At 39.2% G+C, this 22,845-nt stretch overlaps 1 protein-coding gene across 8 annotated transcripts in view; it reads left to right on the forward strand.

Annotated features, from left to right (window-relative positions):
- The window catches only part of GTDC1 (glycosyltransferase like domain containing 1), a 181,074-nt gene that overhangs the window by 86,755 nt on the left and 71,474 nt on the right, over positions 1 to 22,845 (forward strand). For 7 of the 8 annotated variants that reach the window (XM_027890671.1, XM_027890672.1, XM_027890665.1 and 4 more), the window contains 2 exons: positions 2,728 to 2,895; positions 6,226 to 6,399. In XM_027890671.1, coding sequence (XP_027746472.1) covers positions 2,728 to 2,895; positions 6,226 to 6,399 — 342 coding nt within the window. Of the gene's footprint in view, positions 1 to 2,727; positions 2,896 to 4,566; positions 4,738 to 6,225; positions 6,400 to 22,845 lie in introns of those variants that run through there. The other variant, XM_027890673.1, reaches the window with a different exon arrangement.

Consider the following 22,845-nt stretch of genomic DNA (forward strand, 5'->3'; position numbering starts at 1 on the left):
TTATTTTTTGTTTTTCTTTCTTGCTGTAAGAAATGTAAGCGGTGTCATTTCAGGCTCTAAATCTGAATCTGCTTGTCATTGCAACAGTTTTCTCTTGACACCAGTTTATTGTGCTGAGCTGGGCAGCGATAAGTGATCTGCTTGTTAGTTGAGTCTTATCACTTTCTATTTACAGTGAAGAAAATTTAGGTCTACTTCTTGCAAGCTTTCCAAGTTTTCAGTCCTTCTTGCCGTAGCCAGCCTCCAGCACACTCTAATGATGCTATTGAATTCCTCCAGTTTGCCTAAGCCAGTACTGCAAACACTATTTTCCTTTCCTGTGGCTATAACCATCTTTTTTTCATATTCTTCTCCTAATTATCCCATTGTCGAGCTGAGCAAGTTCAGATGTTTCAGAGCTACATGGTTTTGTCCAAGCTTAAATTGGATCTCTTCTCTCATTGTCTCCCCATTGCTCTTTTCTCTCCAGTCAGCATGTCAGCCTTGGCTCCTCCACTATTTCCACTTCCACCCTTGCTCTGCGCTGCTTCCCGTGTTTTCAGTCCCAATGTGCCATCTCTTTTTTCCACTCTCTTTCTTCAAGCTGAGCCAAGTTCATCGTTGCTATCCTGCATCAGTTTTCTTCCTAACTCATCACAGAAAAGGATTGGAAGGGACCTTGAAGCTCATCTTGTTCCACCCACTGCCATGGGCAGTGACACCTTTCACTATTCCAGGTTCTCCAAGGCACGTCCAACCTGGCCTTGGGCACTTCCAGGCACTTCCCACTTTCTCTGGGCAACCTGTGGCAGGGCCTCACTACCCTCCCAGCTGAGAATTCATTCCTATGTCTAATGTAAACCCACCCTTTTTCAGTGGGAAACCATTTTCCCTTGTCCCATCAGTAACCTGATTTTTTCCCAAGCAACCATTTCATCTCATTTTTGTGATTTTTGGGGTATGTTTTCTCCAGTTTGCATTTTTCTTTGTCACTCCAGTGCTAAACTCGCAGCAGTGTTTGAGCAGGGATATTGCTTTGCCCCCAGGAAGCTTTCCTGTCTCTGCTTTTGAGCCTGGCACCCAGGTCATTACAAGGTCCACAGGTCATTACTCACGGTGACAAATAAGTAATGACTTACGTAAAACTATTTTTTTCCTCCTGGTATGGCTTGTAATCAACCTGAGCTCATATCTTAATTGTCATTCTGTTTGACAGGCCCTCTAGAACCATCAAATATTTGATGAACAAGGCAATAACATTCATCTCTTACTTTCGTAAACCTTTCAGATCAGCATTGACTCAGGTTGATGAAGATGGATACAGGATCTGTTCCCCAGGAACTGCTTGTTCTGCAGATACAGATTATCTAAGAAGGGTGTAAGTTAGGATAGGATATGACATGGTGTGATATGTATGAGTGTTTGGGGAAGTTCATGAGTTTTGAGGTTGACAGCCAGAATCAGAAGTTTATGATATTAGTGATGTGGGTTTGGCAGTAACCTTGAACACAAAATTCGTGTAAAAAGAGGAAGAATGTGAATAAAAATGGGGAAAAAGATAGAAAAAACAGGAAATATTTTAAAATAATAAAACATTGCATAAATCAGTTCTGAATCTGAACCACTAAAATGGTGCATAGCAAAAAAAAAAAAAACAATTCAGAAATAGACTGTGTTGGAAAGTAGTTTATTAAAGCTTAATGTTCTGTGTACAATAAATATCAGATCTCAATTTTTTTTTTAATCCCTTGTGATAAGAAACACAGAGCACAAATGTCTGAGGCTCTGCAGCTCTCTGAAGGTTCAGGATTCAGTTCGCTTGGAAGCAATGCGAGCCAGGGGCCGGGAGATGCTCCCAAACTTCTGGTGAAAAGCAGGGAAATCTACCACTGGTTACAGTAGGGTCACGATTTCGTATTAAACATTTAAATACATTCGTTTTCTGATGGCCTGGGAAGTTATACAGGGCTAGGATAGCAGCTTGTTAGTGCTGTTTGTGCCTGCTTTATCTAATTGAAGGATGCGTGCAGTGGTGTGCACTGTGGAATAGCAGGAGTGCTGCGGCAGGACTGGGGCGCAAGGCTAGGAACAACATTTCATTACAGAGGATACCTAATAAAAATGTGAAAGGAAACCAGAAAAAGGGTGGGTGGGGGGGAAAGAAAAGCAGACCATGCTAGATAAATGCACTGCATAAATCAAAAGGGTTTATGTCATAACATGAACATGTGCCATTCCTGCTCATATATTGAATTTCAGTAGTCGGTTGCATAAAGAAGTAAAGTGTAATGAAACTGGCAAGCAAAGTATTCCCTAGTCAGCCTTATCTTTGTTCCATTTGTCCTTCAGATACAGCTTTTCTTGCCTTTTTCAATAAAATCCATCCAGCTTTTTTTTTTTTTTTTTTTTTTTTTTTTTTTTTTTTTTTTTTTTTTTTTTTTTTTTTTTTTTTTTTTTTTTTTTTTTTTTTTTTTTTTTTTTTTTTTTTTTTTTTTTATTTTGCATCTCTCTGTAACCGAGCTGGGAAGACCAATGAGATTCGGTGCTTTTCTAGTTGGGTTCTTAGCAGCTGCTTTTTAAGAGATCAAAACTTCGAATGCTGCTACATGGTATTAAGGCTTAGCTATTGATGTGTCCCTATAGGGGTTATGTTTTTCTTGGGGAGGGGCGGGGAGTGGAGGGAAGGGGAAGGGGTGACCCCTGCGAGCACACTCACTGACAGGAAACACTGCTCTCCTTGTTTTCCAGGATCCTCTTTGCAAGCTCGGTGCTTAACCTGGCTGAACTCGCTGCCCTCCGCCCTGACCTTGGCAAATTGAAAAAGGTCCTCTACTTCCATGAGAACCAATTGGCGTATCCTGTCCAGAAATGCCAGGAAAGGGATTTTCAGTATGGATACAACCAGGTTCTTTCATGGTAGGTGTTGCTTTGTGCTGCTCCGTGTTACTTAAGGTGTCCTCCTGTCCACAGCATCATAACCCTGAGGAGTCCTTCTCTGTATAATTTTTTTTTAATTAATTATTCTGTATTAATATTTTACAAGAGCGTGTAGTGTCAGGACAAGGGGGATTGGCTTCAAACTGTGAAAGAAAGTTACTTTAAATTACATATTAGGAAGAAATTTTTCCCTGTGAGGGTGGTGAGGCACTGGAACAAGTTGCCCAGAAAAGCTGCAGCTGCCCCATCCGTGGAACTGTTCAAGGCCAGGTTTGGACAGGGATTGGAGCAACCTGGGATGGTGGAAGGTATCCCTGCCTTGTGTTGCAGGGGGTTGGAACGAGATGAGCTTTAAGGTCCCTTCCAACCCAGGCCATTCTATGATTCTGTAAACAACGACCCTGTAGCAAACTGAGGTACCAGCAGAGCCCTGAGGAGAGGTTGATAAAGATGCTGTGACAGAAGCAACCTGCTCTAAAAAGTCATCTCAGTTTGTTGTATAAAGTCATCGATGCTGCCATGGTGTGCCCGTTGCTGGTGGGGATTTTGACCTGTGCCTTGGCTGCAAGTGATGCTTTGTTTCACGGATGCCTCACAAAGCTGCAGCTACTCAGCTCTTGCCTGGCCATAGCTTTTACTGCATCCAGCTGAAATTACAGAGAGGGTTTTAGGGAAATAAACAGAAATTAAAACATACTGCGGCACTTTTCATGTGAAGAGAGGGCAGTAAACATACCAGATAAATCCTTATATTTCTTTCGTCTAGTATTCAGAAATTGTGCAGTGCTAAAATACCCAGACGTTTTAAAGGCTGCAGTCCTTTATTGTTGCTAAAAACAAATGTATTTCTCGAATCTGAGTTAATGAAAGAAGTTAATAACAGCACCACTGAAAAGCTTTGTGGTTAGGCACTGCACAGACCTAAGTGAAACAGCAAAACTCGCTTGTTTTAAACAGAAATAAATTCATTTCCATGATCTGTCTCACCTCTCTGCTGGGAGGAGAATTATTAAGAATAGGGATTGAGCATCTTAAGTTAAAGTTAAGCTTTTGCATCTTTATAATCTAAGCCAGTTGATGTTGAAATTTCTCAAATAATGATCTGTGTATGCTCTGGCCATTCTGCAGCTGCTTCTGCCACGGCATTTGCAACATGTTTCACTTACTGAGCTGCAGAGTAAGAAAGTGGAGTGAAAGATCTTTTGAAAACAGTAGCAGCCATTTTCAGATGTTCTAACAAGCAGAAGTGTTTTTCAGCACCAGGAAAGGAATATTTTTTTATATGTATATATTTTGCTTTATTATGACAGTAATTTTTCGTGCATCTGTTGTAAACTGACAAGCATTTATCCTCAAAACACGCAGTTTTAAGTTTCTTCTCTTATTAGAAAAAAAAAAAAAAGATGATTTTTACAGTTCATAGAATCATGGAATGGTTTGGGTTGGAAGGAATCCTCGGGCTCATCTCATTCCAAGCCTCCATCATGGGCAGGGACACCTTCCACTAGACCAGATTGCTCCAAGCCCTGTCCAACCTGGCCTTGGACACTTCCAGGGATGGGGCAATAGGTCTCCCTTGTATCTCCTGCAGCCTCCAATAGCTTCTCCACAAAATTATATAAGATTCACCTCTCATTTCTGTTGCTGCAGAAACCCCAGTTTAAGAGAAGATAGAATCCATCTCCACTGTTCCTTACTCCACATCTGCAAAGAGATGCCATCTTCTCATCTTCCATATCTGGTAGAAAGGGAAAATGTATCTTTCCAGTATTGTGCAGAGGTTTCAGAGACAATTAAAATTACAGGACTTTGAATCTTCAGGTTGGTGATCATTAAGATCACCAGGCTTTGGATCATTAAGAAGGAGGATTCTTTTTTTTTGTCCCTGATGTTTTTAGAGAGTTAATTTTTCTAATTTGCCACTGATTTGCAGAGCCTGCAGGAAAAAGTTAGGGCAGATAAGATTTTATGCACAAGAGAAGCTGAGATGATGGTGCTGGAGCCTTTGCTACCTGTCAGAGAGCAGCAAAGAAACGTGCCGGGCTCCTGCGCTGCCTCATGTCATCTGTAAATCAGTGCAGAAAAGATGACTTTTGTGCCAAACTGAGGCACTAACGGGTTAAAAACCATAGGTGGGAAAGAGGATGGGATGCCAGAAAGCATTTCAGCTCCCACAGCTTCCTTGAAAAGGATTATTTCTCTCTCTAATGTTGGGGTTTTTTTTGCTTTTCCTGCTGACTCCTGGTGAGCAGTGTCAGTTCTCTTTCTTGACCAGGCAGCAGAGAGATGCAGTGAGGATGAATGACAGCCTCTCACCTCAAATATACTTTTCACCAGCCTGGTGACTTATGAACACATGTCCTCCATGTATCTTATGACCCATAGGTCTGTATTACAATATATAACATATTGAGAAAACCAACTGGCCATAAAGCATTTCTTACCTCTGTTAGTGTTGCCTGTATGTTGGTGTAGCCCAGATTGTGGCAGCACTGCCAGGATAAACTTCCAGCTATTTCAGGTTTTTGATAGCTTCTTGTTTTCTTTAGGCTGATTCTAAGTGGAGAAGTAAGCCCTGTGTTGTCATTAAACTACATCTTATAATGATTGGTCTGGTTGATTTTAAAGCAAAGCAGTAAAAACAAAACATTACATTAATATGCCAAGTCGAGCATATTAATGTGAAGTTTTTTAAAACTTTTTTTTGGTACTGTATGCTGTATATTTTTTTATTTTTACATATATTTATATAATGAATATACTTTTAATCAGGATTATATCCACAGAAGTTAAAATAACACTCCATTTCTCTAGTATCCTGCTACCTGACACACATGGGCTGTTGCAGGTAGTTTAATCAAACATAAGTTGTCCTTCAGCACACAGGAATATTTCTAAAGAATTTTCATTTTCTTCCAAGTTTAAAAAGTCTACAAAAATCAGGTTACAATGGGTCCTACCTGTGTGTAATGCTTTTAAGAGATATGACAGTAATACTATGCTTCCCATTTTATGACTAAAAATCCACAGCAAGAATAGGGTGTTCTCCTTTACATTAAAAATAGTAATTTAATATTAGTTTTAAAAGGTTTAACATTTTTTCAAAGGCTGAATAGACAGAAATCAAGATATTTCTGATTAAGGTACATGTGCTACCCCTAATTCACATGCAGAGGCTGATTTTGATTAGTATTCACTTGCACCTTTTGCTTGTTTATAAGAAAATATATTGTATTTTCACTGCATGTAAAATAATTCCTTTCCTTCTGTGGCAGCAGTATGTTCATTAATTTTCACCACTTTTTACAGTTTGGTTGCTGATGCTGTGGTGTTCAACTCTGCTTTTAATATGGAATCATTTCTTACATCCATTGGAAAATTTATGAAGCTGATTCCTGACCACAGACCTAAGGATTTGGAAAAAATAATCAGACCGAAGTGCCAAGTTCTTTATTTTCCAGTCAGGTTTCCTGATGTGAGCAGGTCAGTACATTTTCCACGTCATAAATTGCCTCCAGCCTGTCAAAACTCTGTATTTATGGCGACGTTCTGACTAATCAGCTAAAGCATCGTTAATGAAAGAGTTTGATAATATGCGAACCCCCCTAATTGATAAATGTATTTCAATAATCAGGGGCTATCCAGGCAGCCAAGCCTGTCCTCAGTGCCTGTCTTGCAGGCTTGCATCGTTCGGGATGAGTGATTTCCCACTTGTTTTAGTGATTTCCCACTTGTTTTAGTCTTTGAGGGGTTCCTACTCCTCAGCTCTGTGTACATTTTGTGCAGGGGAGGTCAAGGAGGAGAGAGAAATGCTGGAGAACAGTAAAAATGATAAGCCTGCAGCCAAGGAGTGATATTTCCCTCGGTGTTGTCGCGGTGGGATTTTATTCCCTCCTCCCTCCCCTACCTCTTTTATGGCTTTCCAGGTAGGCAGAAAGCATTCCTGTGGCAGGGAGCAGACTTGCAGATGTTGGCATTAGCTGCAGCCGGAGTTGCTCTTCACTCCTCCTCGGTTACTCTGAAGGACGTTTTTTATTACCCTCGTTTCAGAGCCCGTCTTGAAATTAGCGGTGGGTTATGTGGCTCAAAGGGAACATTCTCTGGATCCTTTTCACTTTTGATTAAACCTGGCACAATTGTTTTTCCTCTTATAAGGGGCTCTCCTCCCACCGAACAGGAACTTTGCTTCAATGGGACCGGCACTAAATAGAGTATGATTCTGCAATTTGATTATACTCTTACAACCAACACCGAGCTAGGTACATTTTTTTTTTACTGAAATAACGATGGAAAGCACTGCAATGACTTTGCAAGAGCCTGGCTTTTGATCTGATAGTAAGTTCTGGCCACACTTGAGATCTTTGTCCCTGACCAGCCTGTACTTACAGTTATTTCAAAGGCTAAATATACATCTGTGGTAGTTTGAGGTAGAGAAATTTTTAGTGCGGGAGCTGAGGTCGTGCACTCGCTGGGGTTCAGCACTGCAAGGTTTGGGTTTCAGCGTCCTGGAAAACTTTGTATTCTGAAATACCGATGCAAATCGTTTAGAAATCAACGTCTAAAGTTAAACCTTTAAACCTCTACTTCTGAGAAGCAGGTTTAATTCCTCCAGTGTTCCTCTGGGACTTGGCTGGCAGCGAAGGGCAGTACCTGTGTATCTTTGAGGATCTGCTCTTCCTTCTCGGAGACCAGATTTTTCAGGCGCGAGGGAATGCTGTGGGTGCTCAGCATATTTGATATCGAGCCAATTTCGGAGGGTCTCGTGGTTTTGGCATACCTTACGAAGTCATGTGGCCCAAGCCTGGTTTTGGAGATGAAGTTGTGATAACCCTGTCTCGTATATTAAATCAGCTCTTTCGGACTTGTCAGCCCTGGCAGATGGGGTCAGACGAGATCTGACAAATTAGGCTGAAGTCATACACTCAGCGATCGTTTGTCCAAAGCAGGAGGTGATTAGGTGGGTAAAATCATTAGGCTGATACCCAAACTGCTACAGTGGGAAGATCTCACATCTTCCTGTGTGCTTTTCTAGTGTCCTGCTCTCGGATTAAATCCCGTCTCACAAAGCAGGACACCTTTCCTGCTTTTATTGTGGTCGCTGGACTTACATCAAAAAACCTCTTTTCAACAGGATGGACAAAATTAAGGTGTTCATAAACAACTGTGTGACTGTAAAAATTTCACAGCAGAGTAACTAGAAATACAGATTAATTACAGCCCTATTATTTCTAATATACATTTCATTCAACAGCTAATTCTAGATGGAAGATCTGAGCTGTTTAGACAAAGCCCAATATCATCCCAGGGAAAAAAAAAAGGAGAAGAAAGGTCTGCTTTTGCTTAACTCTGAAGTTCTTTAGGTTTTGACCTTCAGCTGCAGCCGCTATTTACTATTTCTTTACATGTTTTACATAAAGTTGAATGCACCTGTGGCAATTCAATGCTGTTTTTTTTTTTTTTAATTTAAATTATATTAGTATAGTGACTGAATGGAGATGGAGGAGAAAAAGGTTAAGAAAAATTGTGGCCAAGCTAAAATTTATAAAGCAAGCTCTTAGCCCAGAGTGTTTTTCAAGTTATTTTCAAATGGTAATTTGCTTTATCCAAACCAAACTCATACAGTGTAAGTAAGTGATTATTTGCATGACTGACAATCATTTCAGTGCCTGCAGTCTCTTTAAAATGCATAATTTTGCTGAGATGTTGGGAAAATATTTAAAAATTCTGAAGGCAAAATAACCAGGGTGGAGGGGTTTTTTTTATTTTTTTATTTTGACCTCTTTTATTTTGCGTGTGAATGTCTCAGGGTATGTTTGTGTCTGAAACATAATCTACATTTGGATTTGGGAGGGAGAGGTGATCTAAGCAATCACCCTCACGCATGCGATGGTGAGCTTTTTTAGATTATTTTAGATTAATATTGCAGTTGTAGGGCAAAATAAAATATATCTGACCCTTGATCAAAGCCGGTGTAATAAAGGATCATGTCACAGGAGTTAATCCTGTAAAATATCTACCTTTTAATGTAATTACTGTAGGTGATGGGCACACAAACAGCACAAGCAGCATAGTCTGTGATCACTGAAGAGGGGAGTTATAATGATGGATACCATAGGAAACACTTGTGAATACCCTTAGAAGTAACACTACACATGTGTAATGTGTATTTAAATATTTCAGGTGGACATCTAACCACTGCTTTTCTGTTTCTGAGAGGAAGTTATTGATGTTTTTTTATAAAGAACCTTCTTTTCAATAAATACTTGTCGTAAGAGCGTGTGCTGGTGTTTCCCAGAGCAAACCACCAGACTGTGGTCCTTATCTGACAATGAGAAGAGATGAAAGGATTTCAGGATTTACCAGAATAAGATATTTACTGACTTAATCCTCCTGTTTTCTGGTTCTGACAACAACCAGCTTCCATAATGCATCCTGTGGTGCCACAATTACTCTGTATATACTCACCCCATATAATTTCTGATTCAAACTCTGCTCTTTGTGCCTTCTGGTGAAGTATATTATGTAGAAATACATATCAAGGTATTTCTAAGCTCAGAGACAAAAGACCCCTCCAAGTTAAGGCTGTCCCTCCACAATGCATTGGTGTTGCAAGGGTTGGAGACCAGTGGCTGATCTTCTGTGCCATATGTGCCGTGTATCAGACTGGGGGTTTATAGCACAGTGAGTTAAATACATCATATTTCACACTTATGTTGACATTGGCTTAATTTTAGCATATTTTCAATTGTAACATAAATAAAATCCTATTATTTTTTATTGTACAATCAATAGAGTCTATTTTGATATAATCTGTTTCCACTTTTGCACTGGAAAATGATGGTCTAGTAAGACAATTCCCTTTTGACTGATGTTATCCTTGGTACCCGCTTCTCCAAATGCCAGCAGAGCCCTCTGGAATACTTCTGCAAGGTCTTTGTTGGTATTTGGATATCCACTATCCTGGTCTAGTGAAAGGTGTCCCTGTCCATGGCAGGGAGTTGGAACTGGTTGATCTTAAAGGTCACTTCCAACCTAAACCATTCTGTGACTTTATATGAATACTCTCATCCCATCTGTATCCACATTGTCTGTGGCAGTCAGCAAAGTGGGGTCAAATTATGTACTCATTCCAATGAAAATTGTAATTTAGATTTTGGTTGTTATTGCTGTTCCTCTGATTGTAGTATATCTTTATTATTATCATCAAGTTGTGGTAGAAAAGGAAGATGTTTTTATAAGCAAGAATGAAGTAATGTTCCTCAGAGCTCAAAATTCACATTGTACTTAGGTGAAATAATATAAAAGAAACATGAGAGGATGAGAATTGCAGCAGAAAATAAAAATAGGGCTTTTTAAAGTGAAACTTGTTGGTGGGTATCTTGTACTATTGGCATTACACATTTTGAAGCAGAATTATAGATTTCAGACTTGCTTCTTCATGAACTTCATAAACTTAACAGGACATTTTAAACAATTTAGATTTATATTCTTTCAGTTATAATGTGAGAGAGGCAGAATTTTCCAAATTAGAGAGTATTCTAGGGCCAGTCAAGGGAGTTCATGACTAAATAGAAGATATTAAAAGATGCTGACAGTATTTCTTGTACAGAAACGTGACTGTCGCGTGTGGGTGAGTCTGTTTTGAGGAAATAAAAAAAAGAAAAAAAAAAATAATTGCATCACTTGGACCAGGTTTGCAGGACTGAGCTTTGCTGTGCTGGAAAAATGCAGGTGTTAATAAGCGAGGAGGGACTGGAATCCATAAGAGCCCAAAGCTATAGGTGGGCACTGGGGACATGTCTGCGTTGCACAGAGAAATGCTCACATGAGCTGTAGTGAACTGTCTTGCATCTGGGAAGCCATACACCTTAGAAGAACAGTTTTTTGGCTAATTAGCCCTCCAGTGAAATTGCATACATAAGCTTAGGTGGAGTGCTCGGCTAATGACAGCGATTGTGGTTCTGGGGGCCACTGCAGCCTTTGGTGGTGGCTCAGGCACGTCCATGGAGTGCTGTGCCCTCTCTGGTCGGCACAGCCTCCCTGCCACCACGGTTTATGGGTCATTAGCATAATTAGATAATGCCAGTAGACTGCTCCTACCTTGGGGCTTGCTGCTGAAGGAACTGGGTGATGGAAATTACTCCCCTGAATGTCTTTCCTCCTCACCTGCCGCAAGCGGGATCTGAGGGTCGGGGTTGGCACACTGAGAGTTACGCAGCAAGAGTGAGGGATGCTCTGAGGATCTGGGACACGGCACCTACTGGGAGGAAAGTGCAGTGTGGGAGCATAAAATGGAGTCTTTCCATTCTGGAGCCTTTGGCAGCAGGTTGGTTGCCTCCTGCACCTTTGGGACAGTGTTACCTGCAGGAAGCTGCACCTGCAGCGAGGCTTTAGGCGGTCGAATGAAGGACGCCTCAAACATCCGTATTCAGAGGTGCTTTCTTACATGGTGCTTCTTCCACACATGCCCTTGGAGGTCATGCAGGAGTTTCTGTTCTCTCTCTGGGTGATAGAAGAGGAACTGTTGCCTCAGCTTGGTCTTCCAGACAGAACATGCCAGTTTAACCCCTAAAATATGTATCCCTAGACCTCTCCAGCAGCAGCAGCAGACTGAGCCCTCCTAGAGAAGGGCTTGGCTGAAGGGTCTGCTGGGATGTATTAATTCTGCAAAACTTGCTAAAAAGTAATTTCTTTTTATCTATTCAGGGACAAAAATAGTTTTACTGACTCTCCTTTATCTGTCGTATAGGTATTCCACTAAACACTAGCATAATAACCATTTAGGATCACAATAGCTCACAAGGATACTTAAGCAGAATTCTCTGTGCAACCTAGTTTTTTATTATGTTGGGTACTGCTCATGTTGCATACAACACATTCCCATAAAACTTGCTTTTTGTATTTACAGAGAAATTTCTCTGGAGAGTTAAGGTCTTGTAAAACATTCTTGTTCTACAGCGTGAACGAATTATCATACTCTGGGGAATTAAAAGTGAAGTGTACTGAAGAAAAGAATTTTTTCATTAAAATGCAGTTTATATTGATAAAACAGATTACTAGCATTTGATGAAATGTGAAACTTGGATCTACCCGTATCGCTAAATCACCAGTAGGTTTATTTTGGCAAGAAGAATAGTATGTAATGTATATCAGGACCAATCATTATACAGTACCTGTTAGTTTTGTATTAGATTAAATTGTCTTTCACTAAAGTACTTGAAAAAAAAAAAAACCTACTATATCTGTATCTTGAAGTAGCAGAATGTGGTAACCAAGAATATTAGAAAATAAAAGCTGTCGTGTTATCAGTTTTGGCACAGTCATTTATCAATCAGTATTTTAAACATTGACAAGTGGTAATTTAATAGGGAATGACCCTGTTGGCAGGAAGTTCTAATGACAGATGATGCAAACTCATTTATCACTATGGGGCTGTGCTGGCTTCTTACCTTTCTCAGTATCACAGCTCATATTTTCCAAGTCTGGGATGTGAGAAGCCACAAAGGGCAAAACCTGTGGCACTGAGCCTATAACCACTCCCATCTAATCTGATTAACCCCTTAGCTGCAAAATTCCCTGCAGCAGAACTGGTAAGAGCTAGAAGTCCTCATACTGATTTAAATACCGTTTGCTTTTTAAGGAAGATTTTCCATAATACTTTCCCATAGGCAGTTTTCTTAGAAAATATTCAAGTTGTGTCACTTTGAATGCAAACTTGAGACGTGCTGGTAACTTGGCTTTCAAAAACAAACCACATCCTAATAATTAATAGCACATTTCATTAGCAGGCATTAAAAATATTACATGCAGTGCCCTATACAATGGGCAGCTATTATTATTATTATCATTACTACTCGAGAAGGAAATTGATGCATTCAGAGGTTTAATTGATTCGTGCATATTCATGTGGGAAGTCAGTGGTAGAGTCACGACTGGACTGGATTATTATGCACTTCCATGCATAATAATTCCTTTGAAACTTGGGAAGAGAATAGCCTACCTTGCTGTAATAAGTGTGGGCATTTGGAGTTGAGGGATGTCATGGGAGAAGAGATGAAAATGGCGCCTTCATCAGCAACTGGTGTGGATGGCACTCTTCAGTCTCCTGGGATTTGCTCTGCAATACAGTCATTCAACTGTACTTACTCTGAATTAAAACAATAATATATATTTTTTTATGTCCAGAGTAGTAAAATTGTGATCAGTTTAATATGATTTTATGTTACATTTTTAAAAGCAAAGTCAAAGGCCTTTTTGGGGCTCTCTCCACCTTCCTACCTCAGTTCTCCTCTCTTCCTTCTCTTCTTTCACAACAAAAAACCTTTCTCCTGAGGGCTGGGATCAGGTTAAACATCAACCCTGTAGAGGATGGTTCAGACATGAAATACTTCCAGAGTTTGTATCAAATTGCTGTAATAAGAGTCAGGAATTTTAAATTTAATTGGTTAAAATTGTCATAGCAGACTTAAAGCTGTGGGGTTTTTTGTTTTGTTTTGGGATTTTTTTTTCTTCTGTTCAAAGTGGAAAAAGGTTATTGATTAAAAGTAGGATCCTGCAAAGTGCTAAATACCCTCATTTTCACTGCAGTCAGTGGGAGCTGAGGGCGCTTGGCACTCGGTGGGAATGCAGTGTTAGCACGGGCGGAAAGAGGTGGCACAAAATTCCCTTCCAGTTCCCTTCCAATCCGTACAAAGGTACAGACTTAAATCCTTTGCATGTGTGAAAGATGGTTTTTATAGACAAGGCTGTCCCTGCTGGATTTTGCATTTCAAAATACTGCCCTTCAAAGATTGAACAATTCCATATTTTTTTATTATGGAATTCATGAATATTGCATAGAAGTGAAGGTGGATTTCTTTGGTTTTTTTCTTTAAAGGGATTTCATGCTTACAGAATTGTAACAGAGAGGGAGGCAGTTGTGTTGGGCATATTATTTCTTAGTTGCTACATGAGGCAGTGACAGAACCTTATTGTTTAAATATTCTGGGTACTTGTTGTAATACAATGGAAAATAAAGTAGGTAATGTGCTAGAAATTGCAAAAGAATGTAAAGAGTAGGAAGTGATATCTGAGTTTTTAGAGATTCTTCAGTAAGCATACAAAATGTTCTTAGAAATCATTTTTAGGAGAATGAAGGAATCTGTTGCTATTCATGGGGGAATGGCAATACCTTTAGAAAAAGCCACACTTCTTGTATGCACTATTAGTTTGGAGAGGAAAAACACAAAACAAAACAAAACAAACAAAACCCAAGCAAGCAGGACCTTTTAAAAGAATAGTAGAGTAAGTCCCTTTGAAAATTTTTATTAAATGGGAAACTGGAACTGTAAGTGGGTTGGGTCTGCTTCTAGCGCTGTTGTGTGCTGCATTGCAGACAACCCATTCCAGTTGCAGTCAGATGGAAGTGCCAGTGGAGAAGATATGAACAAGTAATATCGGAATTTTGGAGAATAGAGACTAAGAGAACAAAATTACATGATGGAATACATAAAATCACAGTTTGAAGAGGAAACTTGAAGCGTAGCTCTCCAGTCCTATGGAGATGACCTTTATGTAGTGTGTGAGAACAGCTTAACACAGATGTTTTATTTATACATAACCAAATGGGATGAAGTTAAATGATTTTTAATTTTGCCAAATCACAGATAATTTCTTTGTTGTGCAAGGAATGTTTTTATCCTGTTAGGTTTTTGTTGTATGTGTATTTTTTTTTCTTTGCATTTCCAAATACTTAATATTTTATATTTTGGACATTCCCCCTGCTCAGTTGTGACTCCCAGATGAAATAATCCTCCTCTTCTTCCCTTTAAATAATTCAGTTAGCATACATTTAAAAATATGAAAATCCCAACATAAACGTGCCAGAAGTGCTTTTAAGGTAGAGGCTGTTCTGCTTTACTATGGAAAAGATGTGTGTCCAAATGGTAATGAGGGTTCATCAGAGTTTTGGGCTTGCAAACAGCAAGTAGTAGGGATGATTGTTGAAGACCTCTGGGACATCCAAGTCCAGTACTGTTTTCCCCGCATTTTTTTCATAGAACCCTGGAATGGTTTGACTTGGAAGGACCTAAAGTTCATCCCCTTCCACCCCCTGCCATGGGCAGGGACACCTTCCACTATTCCAGGTTGCTCCAAACCCATCCCTGGCCTTGGACACTTCCAGGGATGGGGCAGCCACAAATTCTCTGGACAACTGTGCCAGTGTTTTGCCACCCTCACCTTGTCCTGTCACCTCAGGTCCTTGTACAAAGTCCCTCTCCAGCTCTCCTGGAGCCCCTTTAAGCACCTTAAGGGGCTCTGAGGTCTCCCCAGGGCCTTCTCTTCTCCAAGATGAACACCCTCAGCTCTCCCAGCCTGTCCCTACCACAGCAGAGGGGCTCCAACCCTCTGAGCATCTTCGTGGCTTCCTCTGGACTCGCTCCAACAGGTCCAGGTTTTCCTCAAGTATGTAGGGTTGGTTTTGCATTGCCTTTTTTAGTGATGGAGCATTTTGTGTTGAGAAATCCATATTTGCAGCACAGTAGTTCTGGATATTATAAAAGAAGATATCGTTATGTTCAGTCTGTTTTTCAAGCAATGTTATAGGCACTAACAGCAGCCAGAAAGAATAAATTAGATATCAAGTTAAATCATCCAATCTGTGGTAAATTTTGCAGTGGATTCATCATAAAACTGCGAGTTTCCTATAAGATGACTCCTGAGTAGTGCTCAGGTCAGGCTTGCAGATAACTAGACTTTGTCCAGCTTTACCTGCTGAATGGATTTCTTGCCCCCCTTCCTCCCCCAACCCTGGGCCTTATCATCATTGCTCCTGTTTTCCTTAGTGCCCAACCAGTGATGGAACTAAGGCTTGGTTTGGAAGGGACCTGAAAGATCATCTGGTTAATGGTGTGTGATTTCTCACCATCATGCCAGAACCCTCATCTTTCCAGCTGTCCTTCCTCATCAGCTCTTTTTGTCTAGAAATCACAGGTGTCTTTGTGTTGATTCTGCACCGGTTGAAGAGACTCTTGATTTACTTTGTCCAGGATGGCTTTGATTTTAGGTATATTCCCCTCTCCGTGGCACAACACTCCTCATGGATGCTCTGTGACAGGGTTACCTGTCTTCAATTCTATGACTTTTCCTCTCAAAAAAACCCCAAACTATTCACAGCCATGTTCTCCTTTAGACCCTCAAGCATTTTTTATCCCCAGCTGATACGGTTCTCACAGATGTCAAACAGAGAAGAAAGCAAGCAGATCTTCCCTCCCTTGGTCACTTTTGTGTGCTGAGTGGTGGCCCAGTCTGTATGACCATGCAGGTTATGTCACAAATATGTCAGGCATTTACTGTGGCTAAATAGCTGCACCATACCAAATATGTACAAAAAGAAAAAAAAAAAGCATATGTGAGTCTCACACACAATAGAAAAGATATTTTAAAATATACAGATTGACGTCTCTAGGTAAAGCACTGAAAAAATTGTGTGTTGTTCTGGTCACCCATGTTCAAGAAAGATTAATTTAAACTGTGAAACAGGTGTAGAGAATTGCTGCTAGGATGATTAGGAGAATCTGTATTATGAGAGCAGATTAAAAGAGTATGGTTCACTTGTCCTAGCAAAATAAAGGTTGAGAAGGGGATATATGTTAATCTTTATAAATACAGTCAGAGGATAAATGCCATGAAAGAGGAGGAATTATTTAAGTTCCAGGATAATCCTTGCAACATCCACTAGGTATAAATTGGTCATTATTAAATGGCTGAGACTGGAAATGAAAAAAAGGGTGTGTAGGGTGGTTGTTTGGTTTGGGTTTTTTTTTTTTTTGATTTTCCAGAGAGGAATTTAGTTGTGAAATGACTGTCAAAACACTACTGAAATGTAAGAGGGGTTTGATAAATTCATAGAATGGTTGGTTAAACAATACAGGAATAGTGCCAGGCAGCTGCAGACGTTTGCTGTGATGTTATTCCCCAAAATAAAGGTGAAAAAAGATGGTCTGTGAATTGGTCAGTGCTGACTTCAGTCTTGAGACCTGAACTGGTCCATGAAGATTATGTTTTTCCAACCTTTATAAAAGACACAGCAGACCAGTCTGTTCTGTGTTCTGCATGGTGTTTGTCTTGTATTTCATTAATCAGGTGTTTCATAAATGAACAGTGTCCTGCAAGGTATGTCCAGCTCATCTACTCAACCTCTGCCTGCATTTGGGATCAGGATGAATTTTTTTATTAGCCAGGTTCATAATGACAGGGGTGAGAAGGGAAAAAAGATCAGAGGAATATTTTTGCTTGACTGCATGTACAGGGTTTATCTGAACATTTTTAGTGCTTTTGAAGAAAACCACGTCACAGCCAGTGCTTTTGGTCCTTCCCCTCCTCTCCCTTTGACACACTGGAGTTTTTGAGGGGTTGATCTTTGAATCATAGAATCCTAAAATGGCTTGTGTTGGAAGGGACCTTGAAGATCATCTCATTCCAACCCTGCCATGGGCAGGGACACCTTCCGCTAGACCAAGCCCCATCCAACCTGACCTTGAACACTTCCAGGGATGAGACATGAACAACTTCTTGGATGCTGTTGTTTTGTGGTAGCCTGAGCATCCCTCAGAAAACAGCCCAAACTGAAGTGGTACCAAAGGGTTCACAACCACGGGGATTTGGGAAAGCATTAGGTTAGATGTTCTTCAAACAAAAACCATCTTGAGGCAGAATGTTTGAGTCCTGTGGCTCCCTAAGCATCCTTCTCCACTTTGCCTCGGTTTACTTCTGATCACTGAAGCATTTGGATAGAATTATTCCATTGAGCTCATTGGAGTCAGAATGAGTTTATTTTAAGTTTCTTATTTTGATGAGTCTGTAGGGCTCTTTCATTTTCATCTTGATGTAGTTTTAATACTAAAACTGCCTCAATCTCTGCTAGAAGCAAACAAAGCACAGAAAGAAGAATTTGTTATGCAGTAATTCCTTTCAGTGACTGAAATTTCATCTGTCCCTCAGACTTCATCACACATCTTTGGGATTCGGAGTTCACTTGTGTTATCTACCATCTGAGTTTGAATTGCCCATCTTGAATGATGTGACTATATATGGAAAAGAGAAGTTTTGACCCTTTTTGGGTGCCTGGAGTGTTGTCTTTTTATTGCCAATAAAAGGAGGGATTAACTGTCAGAATTCCTAGCAACTCAGTCACAAAAATATTTTAAAAATTATTAAAAAATATTTTAAAACGTTAATTTTTTTTTTTTAAAAGGCGATAGCAGGCAAAAAAAAAAAAGTCTTTTTTTTTGGTTTTGTTTTCTAATGAAACCTTGTATGAGATCCACAAAGTTGCCTGTTATTATGACATTAAACCAGTGCATGTTTGACTCTGGGAGCAGCCGAACTCTTTCCAGCGGTACCCGGTGCTGAACTCGCCGGCACATCTATACATTAGCAACTTATTATTCCGCGAGCATCACTTCATTTGGGCTGGCAATAAGTCCTGTTCAGTCATTGTGCTGCAGAGGAATGTTTAGAGCTGCGATGTGCATTGGAGTCTGTTTGTTTGCGGCAGCTGATTTGCCTAAGCTTTGATGCGCAGTCACTTTCTGACATTTGTGTATTTCAGCAGTGAACAATGTAAACTCATTTTCTGAGCACTTTGATTACTTGCACATAGCAGTGCCCATGGCATGTGACAGAGAAGAGCACTCTATCCACTAATCAGATAGATATGCTTCAAGCGTATTTACACAAAATAATGAAAACAGCTGTTAGATACCTTTAAACTTGAGTGTGTTTTGTTATTAATCTACTAGCCCGTACACATGACACTATAATTCTTCGCTCACTCAAGTTGCCTTTAATGACACAGTAATAAAACGGAGAGGGATGAAAGTAATGGAATTGTAGAATGTAATGCCTCAATTGTTCTACAGTGTCTTCCTTTTTGCCAAAATAAACCACAATTAGGTCCATATGGTGTTTTGAAGTTTTCAAGCAATGACCCTAATAAAAAGTAATGAATTTCTGACAAAGGAAAGCATGGTGCTCTTTTAAGCAGATATCTTCGCTATTGATCTAGTTATGATTGCAGACTGATATGCTAATAGAAGAAGAAAGGTTCAACGTGCCTGGTACAAGCACTTTCATTTGTGGTTTATTTTCTTCTTATGAAATTCAGATTGAAAAGGTAGGAACATGTTGTAATCCATCAGTTATGACTCCCTTTTAAAAGACCTACTATAAAGAAAACAAATGGATTTTCCTTGAGGAAAAAATGGAGTTTGGAGAGCATTTGTTAACTTGAAATTCCCAAAGTGAATGTTAACTAGGAGGATGCCTCGTGATGATGAAGATGCTTTGTTTGGATACATGGAATTTGACTTGAGCACTTCATTGTCTTCAGAGGTGCAAGCTCTGGTATTTACTTTTCTAGCTTTTAACCATTTCATGGGGGAATTGGAGTGATACTCTTCTTCATCTGGAAAATCTGACTCCCCACGGAGCAGATGTTAGGTGAGTGGAGATACTCAAACACAATGACGAGGGAGGACGTGCAGCTCATCCTGCTCCTTAACTATGGGCTACCATTAAAAAAAAGTGGTGTGTCAGCATTATTCCTGTGCAGTAATAATGATACCTGAAGTGTGGGTAATGCAGTCTTAAAAAGAGAGGAGAAGGCAGGTTCTGGAATCAGATATGAAGGGAAGGGTAAAAATAAATGGCTAATTTGATGAACCTTCACTGTTAGCGATTGTTGAATGAATGTTCATCCACATACACACAGTCCTAAATGACTCACTTGAAGAGCATCTGCTGGATAATGCGTATTATTGGCATTATTTTACTCCAGAAAGAGTAGTTGAGGCTTGTAGTGTTGCAACATGAAACTATTCAGAGCCTCCTTTCAAGACAATAAACCTTCTGTACCTTCAATCACTCAAGAAACTGTCTTGGAGTGGCTCCTTCACTGGCAAATTAGGAGTCCAGTTATTTAATGGGCTGTTTTCTCTATTGCATGTCCTCTAACTATTGGGATGCCTTTCAGGCTTCCCACTCCAGTCTCTACTGCTGCACCTGTGGAAAATAACTTAAATTTGGCCTCAACAACCTGTACCATTTTCTGTTTATGTTTTTCTATTTTCTACTTTGGTAATTTCTCCATCTCCTTGCATCTAATATACTTGTATGTAGCTACTTTATTAATTTTAATAGAAGAGGGTCTTGTTCATGGGTAGAACTTTGTTCTTTTCAATGTATTTTGCTTTTGTAAGCAAGGTAAGTGAATTCAGAGAATCACAGAATGGTTTGGTTGAGAGGAACCTTAAACATCATCCCATTTCAACCCCCTGCCATGGTCAGGGACCATTTATTCCACCACTTTTCTTTCTGAAAATATTCTGTTTTAATTTCTCACCTTCTTGTACCGGATGCCTCAATGAGATGTGAATGATTAATTTGTTTTATTGCAGTTATGTTTAATAGCCTTTGACTGGTGCTTAGGAACTGGGTCTTACCCTCTGGAGGAGGATGTGTACTGCAGGAGAAATAATCTCGCTTCAGATTATAAAATCTGGATTATTTCTGTTGCTTTGAATTCTAATAATAGGAACATAAAAGTGAAAATCCCCATCTTCCTTCCTGTAATTAAAATATTTCTAAATTCTTCTTCTTACCTCTGTTGTCAGTGTTAAAAGCTTTAAGAAATAGTTTTATGCTGTGAAATAGTGTCAAATTTTAGACTGGTTTTAAATTGTGTTTTTAAAAAAATCCATCAAGCATATATAGCCTAGGCAATTGCTTCAAATGTGATGGTTTCCATAGACAGTTGTAGATAAGAAATGTTGGGGTTTTCAACCTCACTAAACAGGCTCTTCTCAGAAGCTGGATAGAAGCTGTGGCTCAAATTAGAAAGTGTGGCTCCTCATGCACCACTCATGACTTGGTGCTTGCAATAAACTTCCCCCCAATATCATAAATTTAATAAATAATTTTAAAAAATTTGAAATAATACTGCAAAAGGCTCAGAAAAGGATGGGAGCTTCCAAATGCTTAGCTAAGTCCTTTATTCATTAAAATATAAGAACCTACTTCTGCAAAGTTGTCCTCCCTGGAGAAATCTAAGTACCATCAGGCGACTTTAGAAGTTCTTGCTTATTTTTTATGCAACTCAGTTGAAATTATTTGAGATTTTGGGGTAATTTGAAATTCTTGCTATACCTACAAAGGTTTCTATCAACTTATCTCAGTATCTTTTGAAATCTGAAGTTTTAGCTGTTTGTGGTGTCCCAGGTTTTGGGTATTAGTTTGGGAAAGTGATAGCTCTGGCCACTGCTGATTGTGTTTTTAACTACTGGATAAAAGTGCCCAAAACATTCTTAGTCCTATAACATTTATACTTCCACTTGCATTATAATGACACCTTGTGTTATATTATGTGGTACATCTTGTGACCTTCCAACACAAGTTGGAAGAAAATAGTGCAGCCACTATTTAAGAAGCATTAGCACATCAAAAAGTTATAAACCAAGGTTGCTGATGTTTAATATAACTGTGCTTGAGCACCTATGGACAGTTCTGTGGGTGACTAACTAAAGCTACATAGATTTTCTCCATGTGTGTTTGTGAGACCAACTCCTTAATGAACTCTTAGTAATAGACCAAATTATTGCATTATAGATCTTGTGTAAAACTTTCAATCCTTTGTGCAAAACCCAAATGTTTTTTACTTTTCAACCTACTGATACATCGTTATTTTTTCTAGACATGTACCATGACTTTTGTTTAATTTCTTATGGGATTTTTTATACTTTCAAACTCTTTTGAGAGCAGTGTCCATTAGCGATCAGAGATGGTGATTTTTACCAGTAGATTGAAGGGCCAAGTTTAAGAAAACATTTCTTGTAGTGTGTTTTGCAAACATAGGCTGGTTGTAGAGGTTATCTTCAGGGACTAGTAAGGCAGCATTTGGGTAAATTAGGATATAAACAAACATCTGTTGCAGGAATGTAGAAATGACATCATAAAGAATGTATGCAAAAACTTAATTGAAAAAGAATGATGCAGAATTGCAGCATGACTTTAAGTCTGAATTGATTTTTGCCTTCAGAGTGAAAGTGGGATTTTTGTGCAACATTCCAGTACTATAAAGTATTTAAAATGTAATGTCCTATTAATGTACCTAAAATGTAGACTCTGGGTCACCCAATAAGAATAGTAGTTACAGTAATACAGTATATGTAATATGCAATTATCTTGACAATAGTTTTATTTTTTCGACAATTTTGTCATAAAAGAGCAGTAAGATACAATGAATTTGATTCATTTTGTGTGTGTGAATCATTTAATAGGCCATTACATCTACTATATTAGACTCCATTCTCCTTTCAGAGCTTTTCATTATAAGCCTGTCTTTAATGGAAAGAAGTTTAACCTTCCCTCCCAGATAGATTGAACCCCATAACAGTGTAAACATTCTCATTATAAAATAAAATCCCCTTCCCCAAGGGCAGCACTATAATTATGTTGCAGAGTGTTGTACAAATGTTTCTCTTAAAAAATGTTGTCTCATTCTTGTCCTCAAGTTTTTATCATTTTCATTTATGAAGAGAATCAATAATGCTTTAAAATCGTAATTTAATAAAATAAATATGATCTGATTATTTTTTAATTTTTTGAAGTTATTTTAATCAAGTTTGAGAAGAAGTCATCAGTAAAATTGCTGTTGATTTATAAATAGGATAATTAGAGGCTTTCCTCCTAAGTACTGTTCACTGGCATTGTGGCTGTTTTTATTGCCTAGTCAAACCTCTTCATTCAATTTTAAAATTGCCTTTTGAATGAACTGCGCTATGAGCTTGCCAAATAGTGTCACCATTAATACCTTACCTCCTCTATTTCATTGTCCAGTCTGTAAATGCACAATAAATTGTTTGATAAGGAGGTCAATGAGGTTGTACTAGT

Source organism: Empidonax traillii, unplaced genomic scaffold (genome assembly GCF_003031625.1).
Source record: "Empidonax traillii isolate 1590-97213 ecotype Southwest subspecies unplaced genomic scaffold, ASM303162v1 scaffold294:size1087701, whole genome shotgun sequence".
Lineage (NCBI taxonomy): Eukaryota > Metazoa > Chordata > Aves > Passeriformes > Tyrannidae > Empidonax > Empidonax traillii.